Source organism: Eriocheir sinensis, unplaced genomic scaffold (assembly GCF_024679095.1).
Source record: "Eriocheir sinensis breed Jianghai 21 unplaced genomic scaffold, ASM2467909v1 Scaffold356, whole genome shotgun sequence".
Lineage (NCBI taxonomy): Eukaryota > Metazoa > Arthropoda > Malacostraca > Decapoda > Varunidae > Eriocheir > Eriocheir sinensis.
The window spans coordinates 161218-187500 of NW_026111672.1; the positions used below are offsets into that span (position 1 = coordinate 161218).

At 42.4% G+C, this 26283-nt stretch overlaps 2 protein-coding genes across 6 annotated transcripts in view; both read left to right on the forward strand.

Moving 5' to 3' along the window:
• The first annotated feature begins 72 nt into the window (after positions 1-72).
• LOC126991882 (uncharacterized) lies at positions 73-3745 on the forward strand. Its single transcript, XM_050850528.1, has 4 exons — positions 73-611; positions 1040-1144; positions 2504-2746; positions 2890-3745. Exons 1-4 carry the CDS (start codon positions 482-484, stop codon positions 3252-3254), a joined length of 843 nt encoding a protein of 280 aa, XP_050706485.1. The 5' UTR covers positions 73-481; the 3' UTR covers positions 3255-3745.
• Positions 3746-9607: 5862 nt separating this feature from the next.
• LOC126991883 (kinesin-like protein KIF21A) overlaps positions 9608-26283 on the forward strand; it is a 141891-nt gene continuing 125215 nt past the window's right edge. For all 5 annotated transcript variants that reach the window (XR_007745904.1, XM_050850530.1, XM_050850529.1 and 2 more), the window contains exon 1: positions 9608-9804. Coding sequence is in view for 4 of the 5 variants with exons in the window: in XM_050850530.1 (XP_050706487.1) it covers positions 9770-9804 (35 nt within the window). In the remaining variant the exon portion in view is untranslated. The remainder of the gene's footprint in view (positions 9805-26283) is intronic.

Sequence of the window (26283 nt, forward strand, 5' to 3'; positions counted from 1 at the left end):
TGTGTGTGTGTGTGTGTGTGTGTGTGTGTAACTCACCACAGCCTGATCACGAGTTGGACTTGCAGTCGCCAGGAAGGACCCTCCCGACATGAGCAAGCTCGTGCTCATTATAGTCAATCTCTGGGTACTGCCAGGACCTCACACACCACACACCCCATCCCCCCTTGCTCAAGGGGGGACAGTAATCACTCCTTGTCAGCAGAAAGATTCCGGCCTGAGCAGGGCTCAAACCGCCACCTGTCAGGCCATGAAGCCTGGCAGCACAAACTTCACAAGACCACCACTTTCATTCAATTACACTTCCACAACCACCAACACCCACAGCTCCGAAACTAACAACCAATTCTACATCCACCATAGCCAGTGACCACCTCCACAATACCACCAACCTGAGCATTGAAAAAGAGAAAAGGTTGGGCTAAATAATAAGGTATAGAAACCAGCATCTGAACCCGCCATGATCTGACAAGCCAGGCTTAATATGATAATTAGAGGCAATCAAGGAATCCTCAATGTGGCGCAAGCAGTCTGCGCCTCCTCAGTGTGGGTCGTGGCTGCCTGGCAAGGGAGGATGAAGATGTTGGCACTCTTCCTGATGAGCTTCCTCTGCTGTGAGTCTTTGTGGATATATTTTTTCTCTTCCCCTTTATATCTATCATATGTTTGTATATGCATTATACATTATGTGTCTGTGTGTATCATTTATACACTGTGTTCATGAGTACATACCAGCTTTGTATTGTGAGGTTATATATCCTATATATTTATTGTGTACTTATGTAGCCTATACTTGTTACATACGCTGCATGTAAATAGTATCTGTTAATTCTGTTTTTCACTGCAATGAATGGAAATGATAGTAGTTGTATGTGAGTGATTCCTGCATTTCAGTCTCTCTCTCTCTCTCTCTCTCTCTCTCTCTCTCTCTCTCTCTCTCTCTCTCACCACCAAGTCTGGACCATGGGGTCTGTGTGGTCTGATTTTCTATGTAAATCTATGTAAATCTCTCTCTCTCTCTCTCTCACACACACACACACAGCAGGAGGAGGACTAGCTCAGGGGGCACATGCCTCAGGGCTGCTGTTTAACATCCCGACCTTAGACCTGAGCCCCGCAGAAACACAAACATCGAAGGGACTTCTAGGTGGGTCTGAGGGTAATTACGATAGAGCATGAATGTTCTATAATTTTAATTCCTAAAAAGACTTGAGGTTAGACATTAATTAATTAAAGATTTGAGACGCAAGGCCTGAAAGCCTAGCCCACATAACCCCAGTGCCAGTTCCACCAGATTGTATGAATACACAGCATTGTTTCTCTTCCCATGTAGTAGCCTACCTGTGTTGTAGGATGTCCATAATGATGGAAGTATCCTCTGTGTGATCACTATAAATTCAATCATTTTTCTTCCGTACTTTTAAAGAGTTTAGTTTAATGTAATTTTTTCACTATAGCAGTGAATATATACTTGAAAAGGACACTGAGAGGATTTTAGCTGGATATGATGCTGCCATATTGCTTTGAGCAAGGAGGATTTCCTGTTATCTCGCTGGAATGGAGGGGGTTGTGGGGGTTGAATATTAGCTGGGAGGGTTAAGGAGAAGCTCATGGAGGGCGAGGAGGAGGTTGTAGGGGTCTAGGAGGAAGTAGTGGAGGTGGTTTAGGAGGTTGTTGGGGTAACATGTCTGAAGCAAGATATAGTGACAAAAAGTAGGTTCATTAGCAGATATTGTTATTACATGGGCGTCGCCTCCCTGTACTGACGGTAATAATTTACCTTGCATGTTTCTTTATGGCCAACACCGATGTAACGATATTAGCCAATAAACTCGATTTTCGTTGCCTTCTTGCTTAAGGTCCATCAAGTCCACAACCTCCTTAGTCACCACCACCACCTCCTTCACCTCCATTACTTCCTCCTCGTCCTCCCAAGCCTCTTCCTCAACTTTGAGAACCCTCTTGACCTTGTCCTCCACAGCCTTATGAATCCCCACAACCTCCTTTTCAACATTCAGAACCTTTTCAATCCCCACAACCTCCTCTTCAACTGTCACCCCTTTCTCCTCGACCTTCGCAACCACGCCCTCAATGAGCACCGCATCTCCTTCTGCTCCTTGACCTCCTCAATTTTAGCGACATCACAGAATCCTCTTCGCCCGAAGCAATATAATGTCAAGAACTAATAGATCTAGTACGGGAAACATTCGGTTTGACCCCGACAGGTTCACGTCTCCATCACGTACTATAGCTACTGTTATAAACGGCCACGCGATCACCACCGGTGAAAGTCTCTGGGTCAAAGCCCCAGTGTTTCAAGATCCTAAATACGCGAGGGATAAATGAGGTGGCGAAGTTATGCCTGAGTGGTGTAGAAGGGTGGAATGAAGTGAAGAAAGACAGGCAGTCTGGTGGAAAAATGTGTAAGGGCAATATCTATTGTAAAAAAGACTGAAAAACTTGATTAACGGGTGCCTCTACACACACACACGCACACACACACCAGCATTCCCGCCCCAGTCTCCAACTCCAACATCATCGTGTCCCGCGGAGGGCGTGACGACCCTCAGCCACCCTGACCGCTGTGAGGCTTTCTACGAATGTGTTGAGGGCGTGCGGGAGTTGAAGGAGTGTCCCGCAGGGCTGCACTACAACCCCGTCCTTGTCAACACCGCTGCGGCCGACCCATGTGATCGGCCCTCTAACCTGCAGTTCGCTAGACAGATTCAGTGCTCTCTTCAGTGCATGGGTGAGTGGCGAGGGTTTGGTTTGCCGATGCTGTGAGTGTTGATTTGCGTTGAAATATGTCCCTTATCTTAGTTTGGATCGTCGATGAAACTGTCTGTATTTTTACCCTTGATATCTGGATCACACACACACACACACACGCAGAACGCCTGCCTCCCTCCACCACCCCTGCAGCACAGGCAGCACCACCCCCGGAGTGCCTCGGGAGATTCCCGCACCACCTCCCTAACGAAGGCGACAACTCGTGCCGCGGCTTCTTTGAGTGTCGCGACGGTTTGGCTTTGTACCGCCGTTGCCCTGACGAGCTGATGTACAACGCCCACGCTGCACCCGCCCACTTCCCTTGCGACTACCCCGAGAATGTCTCCTGCGGTACCCCTGCCCCCCAGCTGACACAGACGCAGATGCACCCATGGATGTACCCTCCTCCGGCACGGCGCCAGCAGTACAGGTCAAGAGACGACCCCACAGTGTTCAACTTTTACTCGTATGTGACCCACCACTGGTAGGCCCGCCACGGCGCCACCGTCCTGAGCCGCCCCAGGTTGGCATACGCGTCAGCAGCATGGTGCCCACTCCCCACGAAGGAAGAAATATGTACACAAGATCAGGAGAATGCGGAGTAGCAACCGGGATGGTCACAGATTATTCAAACAAAGAATTGCCTCCAAATCTTAAATTTTAAGTTGGTAATGAAAACAGTCACCTTAATTAATTAATATTCTGAGGCACTTGATTTTATGCTTTCAATCAGCGTTGCTAGAAAAGGGGAGGCTGTTACCATAGACTTTTATATATGTAACCATTAAATTGATTGGTATGAATTTAAAATTTAGCACTTGTTAGACCTTATTGAAGAGCTTATAAATGGATATTGATATTTCTTAAGTAGCAAATTCATAATCAAAAAGTCAATCAGGTCTTAAAATTTTGTAGAAAGAAGTGATATACAGCAGAATTTGTAAAATTAAGTTATTATATGATTTCCCTAAGAAAAGTCCATTGATTTTAATTTATTCCACTTTTTTTTTGAGAGAGAGAGAGAGAGAGAGAGAGAGAGAGCATTCGCCACCTACTGCCTCTTGGGATGCCGAGGAGGTGGCGGTTGTGTTGGAGTGAACGTCTGTCTCGTCGCCCTGCTAATGGTGCACTGTAATTAACTTATTCTACACTCTTGTTGTGGCTTCATTATAATAGTTAAACGAGACCATAGACAAATATTATATTGGATCTAAACGTTTAAATCAGTATCATCAGCTGCTTCTACTTTGATTCTTGGTATCAAATTTCATTGACTTTCTTGTATGTAAGTTTTTTTTTTTAACTTTTCATGGATTAGAGTGTCTATTTTGGGAGGTTATGCTTTCTCTTCTCTTTAGTTTCTGCTTCATTCCCTTTCTAAATATCATCCATAATGTTATTTCACTTTTAGTTTTTTTTATGGATTAGAGCTTCTAATTTCTCTGGATGCAAACTTTTACTTCTTCGAATTTGTGTTTCATTTCCTTTCGATAGGGTTTAATATTCTTTTACTTCTTTTAACTCTTCATGAATTAGAGCTTTCATTTCCTATGGTACTATTCATTTCCGTTAAATCTGTACTTCATTCTCTTACCATCGGAATCTTACGCTTCTTCACCTTCAAAAAGCCTTTTCAAATTATCACTAGTCTCATAAAACTACCCATGGATATACCTACAACCTCTTCGAAAGCCTTGTCAAATGTGAGTGTGTAAGCCCCGGAAGGTTTGAGAATATGGGCCTTAAAGGTAGGCTAAACAAGATCTGATCCCTCAAATTTCAGCCCCTTGACTTCCTGGCCACGCCGGTAATACGAAAGCTTTTGGTAGTGGTCTCATGCACACCTCGATCTGTTCCTTCCGCCCAGCATTGTATATTCATGGGCACACACCCTCACCCTCCCCGCTGCGCCCTGGCTGGTCGTATGTGTGTGTAATGCAATACCTCTGTCCTTCCAACACCCTCTCATCCACCCTCTCTATACCTAGTTCTCTGTATCCACTTTCAGCGCCCTTGATCCACACACACACACACACACACACACACACACACACACACACACACACAGTATCTCTCACTCACCATCCTCATCTGCATTCATTATTGCATTCAACTCCATATCTTCCTATTCCTGTTATTCCTTCTCCCTTTCACTCACTCCCCCGCCTATTCACCCTTTCAGCTTCCTCCTTCTTCCTCTCACACCTTCACCCCTTCTTCTAACACCTCCACTGAACTCATTACACTCTAGTTCACCGCTCTCAAATCCTCACACTCGCCCTTTCACTCACACCTACATACGTACCCAGCATATGTGGTGATAGTGTGTGCTGATAAATGTTGCCCCGATGATCAACTTACTTAGTTTTTTTTACTTAAAGCTCATGATTATTAGTCCCTTAACTCTTCTTATCGTACAAATGTCTTCTTTCCTCCCTGCCTCGATGACCGAATGAAAGAGTGAGGGAGTGGATGAGTGACTCTTACCTTATTTTATCTCCCTGATTTCCTCTTAAGCTTCGGAAAAGGTTTAAATTCAGCTTTCTCGCTCAGGGGAAAGTGTGTATGGTGCTGTGAATGTGTGAGGCTCCTACTGCTTATAAGGTCTTAAGCTGTATCTTGTTTAGCTTATACCTTTAAGGCCCATTTTCTCAAAGATTTCGGGGCTTACACACCCACACTTGACAAGGCTTTCGTAGAGGTTGTAGGTATATCCATGGGTGAGGAGCCTAATGATAGTTTGACAAGGCTTTCGTAAAGGTTGTTGGTATATCCATGGGTAAGGAGCCTAATGATAGTTTGACAAGGCTTTCGTAGAGGTTATAGGTATATCCATGGGTAAGGAGCCAAGTGATAGTTTGACAAGGCTTTCGTAGAGGCTGTAGGTATATCCATGGGTAAGGAGCCTAATGATAGTTTGACAAGGCTTTCGTAAAGGTTGTAGGTATATCCATGGGTAAGGAGCCAAGTGATAGTTTGACAAGGCTTTCGTAGAGGCTGTAGGTATATCCATGGGTAAGGAGCCTAGTGATAGTTTGACAAGGCTTTCGTAGAGGCTGTAGGTATATCCATGGGTAAGGAGCCTAATGATAGTTTGACTAGGCTTTCGTAGAGGTTGTAGGTATATCCATGGGTAAGGAGCCTAATGATAGTTTGACAAGGCTTTCGTAGAGGTTGTAGGTATATCCATGGGTAAGGAGCCAATGTGATAGTTTGACAAGGCTTTCGTAGAGGCTGTAGGTATATCCATGGTTAAGGAGCCTAGTGATAGTTTGACAAGGCTTTCGTAGAGGCTGTAGGTATATCCATGGTTAAGGAGCCTAGTGATAGTTTGACAAGGCTTTCGTAGAGGCTGTAGGTATATCCATGGTTAAGGAGCCTAGTGATAGTTTGACAAGGCTTTCGTAGAGGCTGTAGGTATATCCATGGTTAAGGAGCCTAGTGATAGTTTGACAAGGCTTCTGCACCATGAATGTGAAGGAGCACTCATAAGAATCCGAGTAAGCTCCTTTGTGGCCTTTGAAAATACTTGTTGTAAGAGCCGAAAGCGTCTGATAATAGTTCTTTAGGAAATACGACACTGCATACACGCCCCATGACACTACACTACACATCAATCCTGCACCATTACACACTTCACACACTTTTTTTTATATATACACCAGAGGGCAAGGGCAAAAGAAGAAAAAAAACGAAAAAAGAAACACTACCTCTATTGACTCTGCCCCTAATGTTTCTATCGCATTTCTCCTCCTCCGCCATGACGATCAAGGTCTTCGCTTCCTTATCCGGGGCTAGAACGTATCTCTAATTCTACTCTAGTCGCTCTCAAACCATTTCACACCATACTAGACATTTGTGCCGCATCGCTTGGCTACACACACACACACACACACACACACACACATATTTCCTTCACTTTCTCAACATCCTTCGCATTCCTTTACTTTGCATTCCTTTCCTCCCACGATCTTCTAACATTGCTTAAACTTGCAGCCTCGATCGATCCATCACTCTCAGACACATGTTCGTTCTTTTTCTCCCCTTTCTTTCCCGTATCTTGCATCTCCTGGGAACTTCTTATTCATATTTCCTTCATTATATTTCGTTCCTTGTAGTGGTTGTTGCAATAGCCTGATTTATCGCTTTCTTTCACTCCATCGATACCAATAGCTACATGTGATTTCTTTCCTATGTCCTTTATTCTTCTCCATACGTCATCGAATTTCCTTTACCTTCCTTTTATAATCGTCCTTTCATCCTTTGCTTTCTTCTATACCATTATTAATTTTCTCACTCCTACGATATCAAAACTATTAACTCGACGTAAATACAGGTTTAATTTCTTTTCTTTGTTCTATAATATCCTTCACGTTATCAAATAGCCCTTATCTTCCTCCTTTATTGTCATTTTATCACTTGCTTTGTTCTGTATCATTATTAAGTTTTCTTTCACATCTACGTTATCAACACTATCAGACTGTTGACGCATAGGTTGAATTTCTTTCTTTGTCCTTTATTTTCCTTCACGTGTCATCAAATATTTTTTACCTTCCTTCATAATAGTCCTTCAATCCTTTACTTTCCCTTTACCATAATCAACTTCATTATCTCTCACGCTCGCATGCGCTCAGGGATATAATAGATTCTTTTACTGTGACGTTAGCCTACTTTCTCTAATAAATATCCTACGTATTGTTTTGTTGGTTCCTTTCACACCTTAACTCTTTCACCTTCCTCTAATTATCCTTTTCGCCCTTTAGTAAGCATCCCTTTCATACGACACTATACTTTGATCATGTTACCTTTTATCATTCTATTTCTTGGTCATCACATTATTTTCTTCGTGTTCATTAATTCTACGCTCTCATTATCGAACATTGCCTTTTTTCGATTTTTATTGCTAGCTCTACAGTGTTCTGAATTTCCCGAAGATTCATTCACTCTGGTCTTTCTGTTTTGTTCATCCTTTTCTTTCCTTTACGTTATTACCTTATTACTTCACATTTTTCTCTATTTCACGTCTCAAAAAATACTCTCAGTTTACTTTTTTTTCACCACTACGAAATTCTTCACTTCCCTAAAAAGCATACAGTCACTCTAATCCTTCTATTTTACTTTGTCCATCTATTTCCCCTATATTATCTTTCTCATAACATCACTATATAGTTCATTGTCTTTCGCTGATTGCTCTACGGCATCCTACGCTTCCCTAAAAACTTCCTACACTCCCTCTAGCTCTCCCTTGTTGTATATTTATTTTCCCCTACTTTATCATTCTATCACCTTACTTCTTGTTCTTTCACTGAGAGCTCTACGGTAACTTACCCTTCCCACAAACTTCCGACACTCACTCTAGTTCTTTCACATTGTCTTTATTTTTCCCCTACATATTTATTATGAAACTATTACTGTACTTCCTTACTTCTTTTCTTTCACTGTTATCTCTATTACTTTACTTATATTTCTTTCTATGATAGCTCTACGGTAACTTACACCCCCCAAAAACTTCCTACACGTTGTCTATCTCTTCCATCTTGTGTCTCTTCTTTCCTCAGCTTTCCCTTCGACCTCGTATCCTTCGACTATATCTTGACTCAACAAAACGCCCTTATCGATACCCTAAAGTGACTTACGGTATACTACATCTATTTAGGCGTCTCATTAATCTTCCAGACACTTTTTTTTTAACCCTTCTGCGTTCCTTTAGGTCCTTAACACGATGCTTCAGCTCCTTATGCACTCCTACACGCCGGCTGAGGAACAACTATCTATACAACATTTAGGACCTTTGTAACGTTCGCCTACACTCCCTCCTACACACACACACACACACACACACACACACTCTCTCTCTCTCTCTCTCTCTCTCTCTCTCTCTCTCTCTCTCTCTCTCTCTCTCTCTCTTTTGAGCTAGGTAGTGAAAGTCTGCCGTGAGCTGGATTGACAATAGCCATCCTTTCCTATCCTGCCTTCCCCCACGCACGCCAATGGACACTCCCTCCCCTGAGTATGCCAATGTGTTGCTAAAATCGAAGTGGTGTTATTTATTTCACTGTCTCGATCGTTGCGCCTTTGGAAACAGAAGCAAATATGAGTGAGGGAAAGAAAGAGGGAGAGAGAGAGAGAGGGAGAAGGAAAGTATCGCTCATCTCGCATTTGGGAACAGAAGCAAGTGTGAGAGAGAGGGGGAGAGGGAGAGAGGGAGAAGGGAAACATGAAATAGACTGCTGGTTGTGTTATTACTATCATTTTTTCCTTTCTCTCGTCGTTCGTGGTGTCATTTTCATTGGTCTGCTTGTTTTCATGCTTTCTTCATTATTGTTTTCGTGGGTGTGCCTTTATCTGGCGTGTGTTCATGATTCTTTTCTCCCTCTCGTAATGTTGAATTTCACAGGAGCGTCATGGGCGACACTTGGCAGCTTTCACTTTTAAATGACCACGCATAGCAGGAGCACAGGAGGAGGTGTAATAGCAGCAGTAGTAGCAGTAGCAGTTATAATAGTGGTAGTTGTAGTGGTAATGGTAGTAGTTGGTCAATTGCCTTGATGGAGAGAAAAAAAGGGGTGGGAGAATAGAATGCTTAAAGAGGATACAAATAAAGATATGTGTCTTTTGGTGGAGCAGAAGTAGTAGCAGTAGCAGTAGCAGTAACAGCTTCAGTCACTTGGTAAGCTGCCTTCCTAGAGAGAACAGAAGAGATAGAGAGAACAGAAAGCTTAAAGAGGATGCAAATAAAGGTGATATGTGTCGTTTGCTGGAGTTTGTGTTAAGCGAGTGGATGGCGACGTGTGGCAGCTTTTACTTTTAAATGACCACACATTCAAACTAGCGGAGGCAGTCAGCTGTTGGCCCGGGCGGAGGGAGGATGTACGTCAGTCCGCCTCTGTGCCCTAGTGTTGTGACGAGCTGTACCTTGACATCCCCAGTTCGAATCCCCCGCACGTGCTAAGGAAGGGATTGCGTGTACCTCGTGTTAGTTATTGATGGTCCAGCCGCCGCCATGGGGGACGAGTCTAGCGTGCGTGTGGCCATCAGGTGAGTGGCGGGGTCTCTTTCGTCTTGCTAATAACGCTGTAATGTTATTTTTTGTGTGTGCCCTTTCTCTTATTTTTTTTCTTTTTCCTTAACCTTTTCTCTTTTTCGTTAACTATTTCTCTTTTTCTCCTTCTCTTTATTTTTTTGTTTTTCTCTTTTCCTCTCTCGTCTTGGTAATAACGCTGTAATGTTATTTTTTTGTGCTCTTTCTCTTATTTTTTTCTCTTTTTCCGTTACCTTTCTTCATTCCTTTGTAATGTTTTTTTTTTTTTTAGTTTGTATGTGTGTACGTGCGTGTGTGTGTTCGTTCACCTTCCTACGCATACACAGTGAAGTGAATGTCATGTGTGTATGTATGCGTGTGAGTCTGTGTGTGTGTGTGTGCGTGTGTGTGTGTGTGTGTGTGTGTGTGTGTGTTCGTTCAAACGTGGGGGAAGTAACGTGGAAGGTTTAAAGGGGAGTTTCAGTTGAACGACCATGTGTGTGTGTGTGTGTGTGTGTGTGTACTATTACTATCAAAGTGGTCACGTGACGTATTTCTATCTCTTTATCAGGGGTTCATTGTTGATACTTCACAACTACGATTTACTTGTGATTCTAAGAAAGTATTGTGCGTGGGTGTTGCTGATGGTGGTGGTGGGAGTGGAGTCAGTGGAGGTGCAGTAGGGGTAGGAAGGAAGGGGGGAGGAGGGGGGTTAAGGAGTACGTTTGCGTTTAACAATACTATCCTCTCTTCCTCCTCCTCTGCTCCTCCTGCTCCTCCTCCACGCCACTCCCTCATCACTTCCCCTCACCAGCACCATCACCATCACCACCATTACAAACACGGGTAAAGAGGAAGTTCATGATCAGTCTAACTTCCTATCGTGGCTGTGCATGATACAACTGCTTTGAATATAATGAAGAGGAGAAAATAAGAGAAAAGAAACAGTAGAAAAAGATGAAGAGAGGAGAAAAACGAGAAGGGGGATGATGAACAGGAGAATCAATAAAAAGATGGAGAAAGGTGAAAACGAGATATATAGTAAACAGGTTGAAAAGAAATAAAATAAAATAAGACAAGCAGACATGACAAAGGAGGAAGTAGGCTACAACAAAAATCAGAGAAAAGAAACAATGGAGAGATGAAGAGAAACGGGAAAAAGGAGGGGAAAAGAAGGAAATGAAAGGAAAATAAGACAAGTGGACATGACAAAGGAGGAATTTGGCTAGAACATACAAATTTTAGTTACATATATTTGAGTTTCCCCTTTGATTGCTCTATGTCTATGAAGACGCCCAAGATAGTTTTTCCGTTTGGTCAAGCAGATTTTGAGGTTCCGGTTATTCTTATGTAGATACCATATTTAATGTTCTAATGTATGTTTACTTATCTAGATTTTGTTTGTTTTTTGTTTTGTTTTCTCTTTTTTTTTTTTTTTCGCTCACGTGGTGCTAATGTGTATTTCGTTAAAGCTGTTTTGTTGTGTATTTTTCCTGGCATGTTGGCAGCCCTGTTACTGGCCAATCAGCTGACTCTATTGACAAACACCGCCTCTCTCTCTCGCTGCTCTTCCCCATTCTTCTCTTGTCCTGATGTTCTTCTCTCCCTCCTCTCTTCTGTTCTCCTCTCCCTCCTCTCTTCTGTTCTCTTCTTTCCTTCTACTTCCCTTCTTTGTATTTGTGTTTACTATCTTGTCTGTCTTTTTCCCGTGTCTCTTTGTCGTTTCTTTGTCTCTCACATGTTCTAAAGTAGGTAGCCTAGTAAGTCCTGTCATTCCTCTCCCTCTCTTCTTTTTTCCTCTATTCCTTCTCTTTTTTCTACTTCCTCTCTTTGTGTTCATGTTTATTATCATGTCTTCTCTCTTTTCCTCGCTTCTTTCTTGTTAGATGTTTCTTTGTTTCTGTTTCTCAATGTTTTAAACTTCTAAAGTAATGATATTCCTCTCTCCCTTTCCTCTTTTCCTTCTCTTCCTTCCTCTCTTAGAACTCATGTTTATTTTACTGTCTTCTTTCCTTTCTTCGTGTCTTTCTTTATTAGTCATTTCATTGTTTCTTGTTCTCAGTATTTTTGCCTTCCGCCTTTGTAATGTCTGCTTGTCTTGTTTTCCTTTTCTTTTCCTTCTTTCCACATGTTTACTATCTAATTTTTACTCCGTTCTTTATCTTCCTCTTTCCTTTGTTGCTTCTTTCCTTGAATTCCTAAAATTTAATGAATTTCCTTTGTTCTGTTATCGTATTTTTATTTGACTTGTTATTTTTCAACTTTCTATGTTTTATATTAGTTTTCTGTTTTCCTTGTATGCTTATTTTTTCCATCTGGCATTTTCATTTACTCTGTTTTTTCGTCTTTTATTCCCGTTTTCGTTCCCGGTTTTATTCTATTTTCTCCTGGGCTTTTAATTTTTCCATCCTCATCCATTGTTCTGATTCGCAGTTCTCTTTTATTATTCTTGCCTCCCCACATTACTCCGCCTCCCCCTTCTCTCACTCCCTCTCATTCTCCTCCTGTTCCTCCCCCTCCTCCACCTCATCGATTCCTTCTCTGAACGCTTGAATCCCTTGTTTCCTCCCACACATCTCTCTCTCTCTCTCTCTCTCTCTCTCTCTCTCTCTCTCTCTCTCTCTCATGAAAACAATGATGTAGTTCGTTGTTTTTACCTCGTTGAAATTATCATCGCACTAATTACAAAGCGGCCATGTGTGTGTGTGTGTGTGTGTGTGTGTGTGTGTGTGTGTGTGTGTGTTCACGTTCTGACCACACGATATACTCCCAATCACCACCCAGTCCCCTCCTTTGACGGATCTCTGAGTACGGCTGAAACCTCTCACACACACACACACACACACACACACACACGGAAGACAAGACAACCCCTTACTGACACCCGGGACCCATTCATTGCTAGGTTGACTGCCCATCCGTCTCCACTTCGCACGGGAATCGAATCCAGGACTTCTAGGTTTAGGCTGTTAGGTGTGTGTGTGTGTGTGTGTGTGTGTGTGTGTGTGTGTGTGAGAGAGAGAGAGAGAGAGAGAGAGAGAGAGAGAGAGAGAGAAGGGGTGTGTGTGAAGAGTTAAGGGAAAAAGCTGCAAGTGACAAGTTTGTGTGGCGGAAAAGTTTATTATTAGGAAAGTTTTTGTTGTTTTACGGTTTCTTCTTCCCGCTTGTTAAGTTTATAATGAATGGGTGAGCGTGTTTGCATACATCTGAAGGGAACTCTGGATTTTGTTTTAGAGTGGAAAGTAATTTTAGCCATACATCTTATTATTGTATCTATGAATTACCTGTTTTATATTCATTACTCTATATTTATTCATTTGTTTATTGAGCCGCCTTTTTTTCTGGATGTGTTCGTGTGTTTGTATCGGTTGTTTATTTGTTTGTATTATTTTTCCCTTATCACCCACTGTGTTTTTATTTGTACTACATTAAGAAACTTGTTATCTCCTTCATAAACATCAATTAGTATGCTCTCTCTCTCTCTCTCTCTCTCTCTCTCTCTCTCTCTCTCTCTCTCTCTCTCTCTCTCTCTCTCTCTCTCTCTCTCTCTCATGCCCAAGCCAGGTGCTGGGAAGGTCTGGCTTGGCTGACACGAAGCCTTAGACTCTGTAATACGACTTCCTCCTCTTTTCCCTCCTCCTCCTCCTCCTCCTCTATCATGACCTGCAACAGTGTGTGTGTGTGTGTGTGTGTGTGTATGTGTGTGTGTGAAGTAAAAGAAACTGTCTTTTTTGCCTTCATCATCATAATTTTCTCCTTCCTCTTCTTCTTCTTCTGCTTCTGCTACTTCTTCTCTTTTGTCACCATAATCATAATCGGTCTCCTCCTTATCATAGTTTTCACTGCTCTTCCTTCTCTCCCTACTTCTCGTTCATGTCCTCCGGCTATGCCTCCTCCTCTTCATCTTTTTCCTCTTCGTCCCTTAATCATTCTTCTTCATCATCATCATCATTATTATTATTATTATTATTATTATTATTATTATAGATTATCATCATTACTGTTATCTTTATCGTCATCATCTATCATTTTTTTTTCGTTTTGAAACTGAGTGTGCGTGATGGGGGCGAGTGTCAAGTCACCTGACCTGACCTCGTGGCCCCCAGACTATATAGGTTGCAGGTGTGAGATGACTGTACTGGTCTACTGCACCTGTTACCCTCAGCCATACACACACACACACACACACACACACACACACACACACACACACCATACCTGTTTGTGTGCTAACTCTGCCAATATATTTTTTTATAATTTTTTTCCTTTCCTCCCGATCCGGGTACATTATCATATCCATTGCAGGTGTATGTGGCCACCGCGATGTGTGCATAATGTGTCTTGAGAGGCGTGCATTCTCGTTCTGTGAAATTATGTATGCACTTTGCTAGCCCCCCCCGTGTGTGTGTGTGTGTGTGTGTGTGTGTGTGTGTGTGTGTGTATCCTAGAATGAGTAAGCATGTCTCCACCTTGGCATATGTGCAGTTTATGATGCAAGTATGCACCTGGATATAATTGCGTGCATCTACATAACATGTGTATATTGATTTGTGCGTGTATACCATCTTAATACTTAACACACACACACACACACACACACGGTTGAACGTATGACACTAAGTTGAATATAGAAACTAACAAGGGATTGGAAACTACTACTACTACTACTACTACTACTACTACTACTACTACTACTACTACTGCCACCACCACCACCACCACCACTACTACTACTACTACTACTACTACTACTACTACTACTACTACTACTACTACTACTACTACTACTACTACTACTACTACTACCACCACTACCACCACCACTACTTGACCACCAAAACCACTAATCCAGCCTTTGTTTATGTAGCAGGGCCGGTCTCCTTGTAAGAACTGTTCCGCTTGTCTAATCTTATTCCTGGTACTGTCCCGCCAAGGCCCCTCTCTCTCCCACTCTTCCCCTCCTGTACCTTCTCTCTTCCTGTATCTCTTTTAATGTCTTTATCTTAATTCCTCGGCACGTTTTTTCTTACCTCCTATCCATTGTTTTTCCTTTCTGCTTTACGTATCCTTTTATTATCTTCTTACTTGGTTCCTTTGTCTCACATTCCTCCTTGTTCTTTCTTCACCCTCTTCTCTCTTCTCTTCTCTCCATACATCCTCTTTGTCTCCACTTCTTATCTCTTGATCTAACCCCTTTCATTATCCCATTACATAATTAACATCTTTCCCTATTCCTCTATTCTTCGTTACACTTTCTTTTCCTTTTCACTATCTACTTCCATTTTGAATTTTGTGCCTTTTCCCTCCTCCTCTTACTCCTCCTTCCTCTTCCTGTCCACACCTTGCTCCTCCTCCCTCTTCCTCCTCTTCCCTCCGTCCTCGTCCTTCAGGCTACCTCGCACCAGGAACTGAGCGGTCGCGCCCCGACAGATGTGGCCAGGTGTGTGCACAGGTGAAATGGATCTTAATTTTCGCCAGGTGTGAGGCGTCGCGGGCCAAGTGAAAAGTTCGTGTGTGGACGGAGGAGCGTAATGGGAGTAGAGCGGATTGTTAAGAACGTAATGGTGGTGCTAATGATGGTGGTGGTTGTGGTTGTGATGGTGGGGATGATGAAATAGTACGACAAGGAAGGGAAGAGTTGAGGAGATAATGATGTTTTTTGATGATGGGCGGGAGAGAGGGAGGGACAGGTAGGAAAATAGGTGTTTGTAAAGGGGGATAAGATTGGTGTATGTGTGTGTGGGGGGGGGTGGGGGGTGGCGTGTGTGTGTGTTTGTGTGAGAGAGAGAGAGAGAGAGAGAGAACAAACGTAACAGGTGTGAAAGAGAACAAACAGGTGAATAACGGGCTTAAAACGTTTGTGTGTGTGTGTGTGTGTGTGTGTTACTCTTTCTTGTGCTATTTAATATTGAGTAAAGTCAGATATATACACATGTACGTATATACCATGTGCACGATGGGGTATGTGTGTACCTTCTATATCTAACCCCCCCCCCCTCCCGGCGCCGGCTGTCCTGTGTGCCCCTGTTGCAACGCCACCTACATGTTACCCAAGAGGAAGGAACACACGCACACATGTACACATTTATCCACGCCTCGACCCCTGGAATGCGCTCTTACACACGCACATACGCCCTTTAATGTCCAAATGGCGACACAAATACGCACATGAATGATTTGTTTTTTCTTTGATGCGATCTGTGTGTGTGTGTGTGTGTGTGTGTGTGTGTGTGTGTGTGTGTGCAGTGAAGAATACTCCCACGTGTGTGCACATGAAATACACACACACACACACACACACACACACACACACACACACACACACACACACACACACACGTATCCTTACACGTACTTACACGCGATGTTTGCACGCGTACACAGATTTATGCCGTGTAAACCGACACGCCCGCACATGTAGGTGACATAGATGTATTACCATCCTACACACACACACACACACACACACACACACACACCACAGGGCCGGGTTTTAGACTAAGGTCATCTCCTCTCCCTATTTACCTCCTGCCCCTTCCCCTTTTACCCATTACCTCTTTGATATCCTTTTCCCATTAATCTTATTCAACCATTTCCTCATCCTTTTCTATTCCTCTGATTGTCTCCTCTCCCTTCCTTGCACTTTCCTCCCCTCTACTCCTCTTACTTTACCAATCCCTTCTCTTCCTCTTATCTTCCCATCCCTTCCATTCCCTTCTCTTCCTCTTATCTTCCCATCCCTCCCATTCCCTTCTCTTCCTCTTATCTTCTCATCCCTCCCATTCCCTTCCCTTTCCGTTCTCTCGTACTTTCCTAATCCTTCCCTTCCCTTCCTATCTTATCTTACCATCCCTTCCTTTCCCTTCATTTCTTACCTTTTCATCCCTTTCCTTCCCTTACTCTCTTATCTTACCATCCCTCTCCATCCCTTCCCTTCCTACCTTATCTTACCATCCCTCCTTTTCCCTTCCTTTCTTACCCTTTCGTCCCTTCCCTTACTCTCTTATCTTACCATCCCTCTCCATCCCTTCCTCTTTTATCCTCCCAACCCTTTCCTTCCCATTTTTCTCTTATTTTCCCACCCTTCATTTCGTCTCTTCTCTTCCTCTCTTCTCTCTTCATTCCACCCATTCCCTTCCCTTCCTCGTTCCCTTCATGCCTTACCTACTCCACCCATCTCTTTCCTTTCTTTCATATAACATACCATCCTCCCTCCCAGCCTTCCTCACATCCTTTCCCTTTCCCCTTCCCTCCCCTTCACCTTCCCCTCCCCCTGCACCTCCTCCTCTCCCCCCCTCCCCTTAACCCCTAGCGCCACCTGTTTACTTTCTCCAAGGCCAAGGGAGGTCCGGAGGGGGAGGTCAGCTATTATAGGCGTCCGTGTGTATGTATGTATATGTGTGTGTGTGTGTGTGTTGAGAGAGAGAGAGAGAGAGAGAGAGAGAGAGAGAGAGAGAGAGAGAGAGAGCATACACCGGATGACATAATAATTGGATTTTAAGGTTTCACAGGAGAGAGAGAGAGAGAGAGAGAGAGAGAGAGAGAGAGAGAGAGAGAGAGAGAGAGAGAGAGAGAGAGAGAGAGAGAGAGAGATGCACCCCTGTCACTTTCATCGTTTTGAGATATAGCATATTTGTCTGCTGCGTGCGTCTGTCTGTCAGTATATCGTCGAGGCTGTTTGTCTATGTAACGTCTTTATTTGTTTCTCACTTGTATCTCTCTTTCGGTCTCTCCACATCTATCTATCATTGTCTTTATCCATTTATCTCTATCTATTATTGTCTTTATCCATTTATCTCTATCTATTATTGTCTTTATCCATTTATCTCTATCTATTATTGTCTTTATCCATTTATCTCTATCTGTTATTGTCTTTATCCATTTATCTCTATCTGTACTTGTCTGTCATCTTGTTCTGTTTGTCTATTAAATGATTTGTTAGTTTCTATTTATCTATCAGTTATTGTCTTTATATTTGTCTCTTTATCTTGTTCTGTCTGTCCATTAATTGAGTTGTCTGTTTTCGCTTTGCTTCTATCTTTCTTTTTTTTCTCTCTTACTCCTGCTGTCTCACTTTTTTATTCCTGACTTTCTGCATCTGTCATTTATTTTGTCCTGCCTGTCTTTTAATTGATTTATCTGTTCTTTTCTCTTTGCTTCTGTGCTTTAATTCATTTCTCCTTCTTTTACTCGTGCTGTCTTTTTTTCACTATTTGTTCCTGTATTTCTTATTATCATCACATCGCTTTTCCAGTCCTTATGAAAATGTGAATGTGCATTTATATGCATGTATGTATGCTTGGAATGCCAGGAACGCGTCAGCCCCTTCCTGTCTTACTAAACAATTCGTGTGTGTGTGTGTGTGTGTGTGTGTGTGTGTGTATTTGTGATAGATAAGCTCATGCGACGTTGATTAGTAATTCAGTCAATCAAAAAAGCAGCTTAAAAGATTAAAAGTCAACCAGGCGTTAATCAGTCAATTATTTAGTTCATTAAAGCGTTAGAAGTAAGACCAATGCCACTCTTTATTTATTTATTTATTCCTTCATTCATCTATTTATCTATCTAGTAACTATCATGAAATTGCAAAATTCTCTCTCTCTCTCTCTCTCTCTCTCTCTCTCTCTCTCTCTCACACACACACACACACACCTGCCCGGTCAGCATCATCAATCAGTGTTTTCCGGGTTGTTATCTGTCACTTACCTGTCTCACGTCATCAGGAGCGTCACCTTGTTAGGCTCCCGACCGTCTGTCTGTGTCTCGGTGGGCCTGGCCGTGGCGATTTGTCGATGTTTTTTTTCTTTTTATTTCTATATGTGTGCTTGCTTGTATGTTTCATTCTGTCTTGTTTTTTTGTTTGCCTTTGTTTGTCTGTCTGCCTGTCTGTCTGTGTCTTTTGCTAAACCTATTACATTATCCTTTCCTATTTTTCATTTTTCTTTTTTAAATTTTTATTGACATCCTGAATCTCATTTTGCATACACACACACACACACACACACACACACACACACACACACACACACACACACACACACACACACACACACACACACACACACACACACACACACACACACACACACACACACACATAGTTGCATGAACCAGACAGCCAACCAGACAGACAAGGTGAGAGAGAGAGAGAGAGAGAGAGAGAGAGAGAGAGAGAGAGAGAGAGAGAGAGAGAGAGAGAGAGAGAGAGAGAGAGAGAGAGAGAGAGAGAGAGAGAGAGTCACCATCCTCTCTGGCTCGCCTCTTGTTTTAGGAGTGAACCAGGAGCGTGTGTGTGTATATGTGTGTGTGTGTGTGTGTGTGTGTGTGTGTGTGTGTGTGTGTGTTATTCGACTTTGACATCTTTTTCTTACCAGACGTGTGTTGAGAGAGAGAGAGAGAGAGAGAGAGAGAGAGAGACTAAAAATGTAGGTCTAGAAGGAGCGTCTTAACCTTGACTTGTAACAGGTGACTCGATTTTTTACTCTCTCTCTCTCTCTCTCTCTCTCTCTCTCTCTCTCTCACACACACAGCCTAAAGGGGGACGGGTTCATAATTATTATTATTAGAATATCATATTTTTATCTGGTATCCCTCTCGTCTTGTTCCTTGTCTTTATTGTTCATTTATTTATTCTATTTTTCTTTTTGTCCATTTTCTTCTGTTTTTTTTCTGGGTTGTCCTCTGATCGTTTTCTTCTCTTCTTTGTTAGTTTGTAGCTTTTCTCTTTTTTATTTCTCTATTATTTTTCTTTTTCCTTTTCCCTTTGTTCGTAATAATCGTCATGGCTAATCATCATCATCTCCTCCTCCTCCTCCTCTTCCTTTTTTATTGTTTTCTTCCTTCTCTTCTCCCTCTGCCCTATTATTCTCATTATCTCCTTTCCTTCCTTCCTCATCTCTTCTCTCTTTCATTCTCTCCTTCATTCCCACCCCTTCCTCTTTCCTATGCTTTTCTCTCCTCTCCTTTCCTTGCCTTTCCTCACATTCGTTCTCCTCTCCTCCTCCTCTTTTCTCTCTTCTCCTTTATTCTTTTCTACGTGCCTCTTCTCTCTTTTCCTTCTCTTCTTTCCTCCTCTCCTCGTCTCTCTCCTTTTTCTCTTCTCTCTTTTTGTTTCCTCTCCTCCTCTTTTCTCCTCTCCTTCTTTCGTCCTCTTCTCTTCTCTCCTCTCCTCTCCTTTCTCTCTTTTCTCTCCTCTCCTCTCGGTTTTTCCCCTTTTCTTTATTCCTCTTTTCTCCTCTCGTCTTTTCCTTTTCTCTCCTCTCCTTCCCTCTCCTTTTCCCTCCCTCTCCTTTTCCCTCCCTCCCCTCTTCTCTCCCGTTCCTCCCTCCGTCCTTTCCTTTCCCAGGTGTCATCTTTTACAGGTAGCAACTCCGTGTCTTCACGCTAATAAGCAAAAACAAAGTGAGAGAGAGAGAGAGAGAGAGAGAGAGAGAGAGAGAGAGAGAGAGAGAGAGAGAGAGAGAGAGAGAGAGAGAGAGAATGTGAACAGGTAAAAAAAAAAAATCATACAGGCATAAGACACACACACAAAAAAACCTGTCAGTAAGTATTTCCAAGCAAGTTCTTTCGGGATGGGTACTGGCACACACACACACACACACACACACACACACACACACATACACACACACACAAGCAGACAGACAGATTGCTACTCCTGTGTGTTAAAATCTCTCTCGTTACCCAAACCAGTTACAACTTTATCGCGGTGTGGGTGTGGTGAGGGTGGGTAGGTGCGTGAGAGAGAGAGAGAGAGAGAGAGAGAGAGAGAGAGAGAGAGAGAGAGAGAGAGAGAGAGAGAGAGAGAGAGAGAGAGAGAGAGAGAGAGAGAGAGAGAGAGAGTTTGGGTTGGAATCATGGGAGGGTTTGGGAGAAGTGGAAGAGGGATAGGTATGGAAAAGGGAGTCGGATGAGTGGGTGTAAGCATGGAGGTAGGATGGGTGTAAGAAAGGGTGGGAGAAATTGGAAAAAAACAGAGAGAGGGAGAGATATTATTAAGAGGGGGATAGGTTGAGGGTAGCTGGGGGGTGGATAGATTAGTGGGTGGGAGTTAGTGAGAGAGTATTTGAGAGGGAAAGAGAGTGTGGGTGGGTGGGGGTTTGTGGTAGGAGGGTTACGGATAATGGGAGGAGGAGGAGGAGGAGGAGGAGGAGGGTATCATTGGTTAAACCGGATCTGAGATAAAAAAGGAACATTGAATGAAGGTAAAAACGAACAAACAAACAAACAGGTGCAATACAAATACGACCGACACACCTGTTTGTGCACACAGGTAAGCAGGTAAATATTAAGAAGAAGAGGAAGACTAAAGATAAATAGAAACCATAGAGGAAAATAAAAAGGGAAGATAATAAGAAGGAAGCAAGGGAAGAGAAGACGAGCAAACAAAGAGGAGGAGTAAGAAGAAAAGAACATAGGATAAATATAAAAAAAGGGAAAGCTGGTAGGGGAGAATAGGTGAATGAGAGGAGGAGGAGGAGGAGGTGGTGAATGACGGAAGAATGTTGACAAACCACAACCTTATGATATTAAAAGACTGGAATGTGTAAGAGAGAGAGAGAGAGAGAGAGAGAGAGAGAGAGAGAGAGAGAGAGAGAGAGAGAACCCGACGAGGAGGGGACGAATGGAATGAATGAGGGGGAGGAAGATAAGGGGGGAAAGGTGAGATGGAGGAGTGACAGGTGGAGAAAAAGGTAAATACTGAATATGGAAAGGAGGAGGAGGAGGAGGAGGAGTGGGTAAGGTATGACAGAAGGGAATAGAAGTAAAGGGATAAGGAGAAGCGAAGGAAAGGGAGAGAGGATGGAAAGGAAGGAGATGAAGGGAGGGAAGGGAGGGGCCATTTATGCAGCGCAGGTGAGGTAATTAAAGGTAGGTTAGGTATGCGGGTTTCGACCAGGTGTGTGTGTGTGTGTGTGTGTGTGTGTGTGTGTGTGTGTTGGCGGTTAAGTAGGTAGGACTTTTACGTACTATAGAAATGTTAATGTATGGAGGTATGTTCTCTCTCTCTCTCTCTCTCTCTCTCTCTCTCTCTCTCTCTCTCTCTCTCTCTCTCTCTCTCTCTCTCAATGGGTCGTCTATCTATCCATTTATCCATTTATGCATCGCTAACTCTGGTTCCCCTGGACCTCCTCTCTCTCTCTCTCTCTCTCTCTCTCTCTCTCTCTCTCTCTCTCTCGCTCGGTTAGAATGACGCACGACTTATATGGTCAGAGAGAGATTGCGTCACAGCTGTTGTCTTGTGTGTGTGTGTGTGTGTGTGTGTGTGTGTGTGTGTAAAAGGCGATGTAGGTGTAAGCGTGGGTGTGAGCAATATATGAATGTATGTAGTGCCTAGTTTAGTGTGTGTGTGTGTGTGTGTGTGTGTGTGTGTGTGTGTGTATATATATATATATATATATATATATATATATATATATATATATATATATATATATATATATATATATATATATATATATATATATATATAGAGAGAGAGAGAGAGAGAGAGAGAGAGAGAGAGAGAGAGAGAGAGAGAGAGAGAGAGAGAGAGAGAGAGAGAGAGAGAGAGAGAGACTAAATGTTGGGTGTGGTGTTGATAGAAAAGGGTGTTTTGGGTGTGGTTTGTCTGTCCTGTGTGCGTGTGTGCGTGTGTAGGCGACGTGTGTGTGTGTGTGTGTGTGTGTGTGTGTGTGTGTGTGTGTGTGTGTGTGTGTGTGTGTTTTAATTAACCTATTTGTTGATTGACGGTACGAGAAAGAGAGAGAGAGAGAGAGAGAGAGAGAGAGAGAGAAGCGACCTTTGGGCTTTTAAGGCGGGAACGCACAAGTTACTCTCGGAAACGATCGGCATGTGCGTTTTTATGTACGTGTCAGCGCTGCCCCTGCATAGTGATGTGTGTGTGTGTGTGTGTGTGTATGTGTGTGTGTGTGTGTTAGATCAATAAGAGAGAAATAAAGAATAAGGCTACGTACATTTCTATACATAAGTTATAAAGACATTGATAATAATAATAATAATAATAATAATAATAATAATAATAATTGTCGAAAGTTTTTAATTGGAGGAAAGTAGTAAAGACGGAAGGAGAAAAAGGAGCTAGAAGGTCGAGAATAAGTAGGGCAGTAAGGAGGAAATTTAGAAGTATAATGAACCAAAAGAGAACGGAAAATAAAAAAGTGAGAAGAAAGGAACGATTTTAGGAACGAAGGAGATAAAGAGCTTCATGAAAAGAGGAAAGAATTAAGGAACAAATAAAAGAACAAAATGAAGAGGCAGAGCAACATAAAGGAAGGCTTCAGATGACAAGTAAAGGAGTATTTTTATTTTTTACAACAAAGGAGACAGCTCAAGGGCACACAAAAGGAAACAATAATAATAAAAAAAAGCCCGCTACTCGCTGCTCCTAAATAAAGAATCAAAAGAGATGGCCGAAAGAGAGGTCAATTTCGGGAGGAGAGGTGATAGTATAATGAAAAGATGCAAAATAACAGGTAAGAAGGAATAAGGAAAAAGTAAAAGAACATGAAAGGAATAGCCAGAAGAACGCAAGGGAATGAATTAAGGAACAAGTAAGAAAATAAGAGAAGATTATTAGTTTGACGGACTGAAGGGAAGGAATTGTGTAAGAAGCAGAGACAGTAAATGGTGAGGTCGGTATGTCGGCATTCCCAGACGTTTCCATGCACCGCTCACATCGACATATTTCCAGAGGCCAAATATGACATCAATTGCATTCTTATGACTGTTTTTTTAGGTTCATGATACAGAAGAAGAGTCAACCCACCACTAGGGCCGTAACACTACCCAAGTAAATGGCTCAAGCTCCTACTACTTTTTTTATTTACTAACCTACTTACTAATGTTCGTACTTACTAACTTAGTTTCTTAATTATTTACTAACTTACTGCTTTACTTACTTACTTCCATTTTTACTTATTTTGTACTTATTTTCGTACCTTTGCCCTGTAACACTACCCAAGTAAATGGCTCAAGTTTCTACGCGTCTTGTTAAATATATATGTTTCGTGCCGAATTGTTTAAATATATGGCCCTTAGTAACATAGATGAAGGAAATAAGATACGAAAGAGAGGGGAAGGAGTAAATGAATAAGGAGTAGGAGGAAGAGTAGGAGGAGGAGAAGATGGAGGAGATTTCAACGTGGACGATAAGAAGAATCTGAAGGGTTTCATTTACCTCCTCCTTCTCCTCCTCCTCCTCCTCCTCCTCCTCCTCTCCTTTCTGGGGTTCGGCTCCTTCTTTGGGACGGCAATTCAATTTACTTTTTTTTTTTGCTGATATTTTCGTTCATTATTTTATTGCTTAGTTTTCTTCGATTTTTTCCTCGTTGATTGCTTCCACTTCAACATATATTTTCGTATGTCTTTTCTTTCTTTTTTCTTCCTTTTTTAATTTTTCGTTTTTATTCTTTTCCTCTTTATTCATATCTTTCTTTCTTCCCATTTATTTATAATTTACTATTTTTTTTTGCCCAGACCATCAATAACATCATTAAGCCGTGTCTCCTTTGCTTCTTAATTAACTAATTGATTGCTTGATTGATTGGTTTATAAATGTCTAATACATTTTGTCTTAGAATTATTTTATCTTATCCGAATATTCTGTTTGTATATTTTCTCTCTCTCTCTCTCTCTCTCTCTCTCTCACTTCTCTTGTGCACACCCTAGTTTGTGTGTGTGTGTGTGTGTGTGTGTGTGTGTGTGTGTGTGTGTGTGTTCGCGTCACCTGCATGCAAAGTATTATGTTGACCTTCAAGGTGCAGACACACACACACACACACACACACACACACACACACACACACACACACACACACACACACACACACACACCAGCTCGCCACACTACACTTTTGAGCCGCACACACACACACACACACACACACACACACACACACACACACACACACACACACACACACACACACACACACACACACACACACACACACACACACACACTTTCTCGCCGTCACACTCGAGGGACAAAAGTGTGAGGTGTGTGCTCGGCGGCTCGCTCGCGCACTCTTCCTGAACGTGCTCCTGAACTTAATTAACCTGCACAGGAACCCAAGTACATTGGCACCTTTGTACACCTGTTCACTCGCACGTGCCTACTTACTCTCATACATTTTTATCTTTTTTACTGGCTACCCAACTCACAAACTTACTAATTATCAACTAACCCTCAAACTTACTTTCATACATACATATTTACTTTTATACTTGCTAAATTACTAACCTACTTACTAACTCACTATCTCACTCTTTTGTTTATTATTTAGTAACTTGACCATTTAAAAACTTACTTGTTTACTTATTTACTTACAAACCTACTTACTAATGTCCTTACTTTCTAACTTACTTTCTTAATTATTTACTAACTTACTGCTTTACTTACCTACTTCCCTTTTTACTTATTTTGTACTTACTTTCGTACCTATGCCCTGCTATACGCACACTGCCTTACAAATACAGACAGATTAACATACAAAACACTTACATGGACACTTACAAGGCTCTACTTGATTGGGTATACACCGCCATGTAGTACTTTTAATTATACGCCTTCGATATGGTCATGGCACACATTGCCCTCAGCTATTTGTACATGTATGCGCACGCACACACACGCACAGGTAGAGAGAGAGAGAGAGAGAGAGAGAGAGAGAGAGAGAGAGAGAGAGAGAGAGAGAGAGAGAGAGAGAGAGAGAGAGAGAGACCTAGGAAAAAAGTGCCGTCGGAAAATGTATTAGTTTGTCATCATAATTTTATACCGGAAATAATAACAAAGAAATGAATGTGTTAGAAAAATATGAAAAAGGAAAAACACGATATAGGACAATAAATGAAGGAAAAGATGACATAGGAAAATAGAGAAATGAAAGGAGATGAAACGAAAGAATAATAATGGCGAAATGTAAAAGGAAAGAGATGAGGAAAAATAGTGAAGCCTCGAAGCTGTTGTATTTAATTTAGTGTGTGTGTCTGTTTGTATTCACGCGGAGAACAGTCCATTAATATCCGACAGTGACAGATGTATTATGGATGTATTCTCTACGTGTGTGTGTGTGTGTGTGTGTGTGTGTGTGTGTGTGTGTGTGTGTGTGTCCAAGATAATAGTCATAAGCGAGGAAGATTAAGGAAGGAAAGAGAGGGAGATGTACCACGCAATGATGGAAAGGAAGAGGGAGAGGAGGAAGGAAAGAAAGGGGGGGGGTGGAAAGAAAGAAAGAAGGGGGGAAAGAATGAGAGAAAAGAGGGAAGGAAAGAAAGGAAGAGGGGGGGAAGGAATGAGAGAAAAGAGGGAAGGAAAGAAAGGAAGAGGGGGGGAAGGAATGAGAGAAAAGAGGGAAGGAAAGAAAGGAAGAAGGGGGGAAGGATGGAAAGGAAGAAGGGGGGGAGGGAGATGGCTGCTGGCTACTGAACTGAGCAAAGGAAGGGAGGAGGAGGAGGGAAGGGAGCGAGTGAGGAGGAAGAGGGTGGGAGGAAAG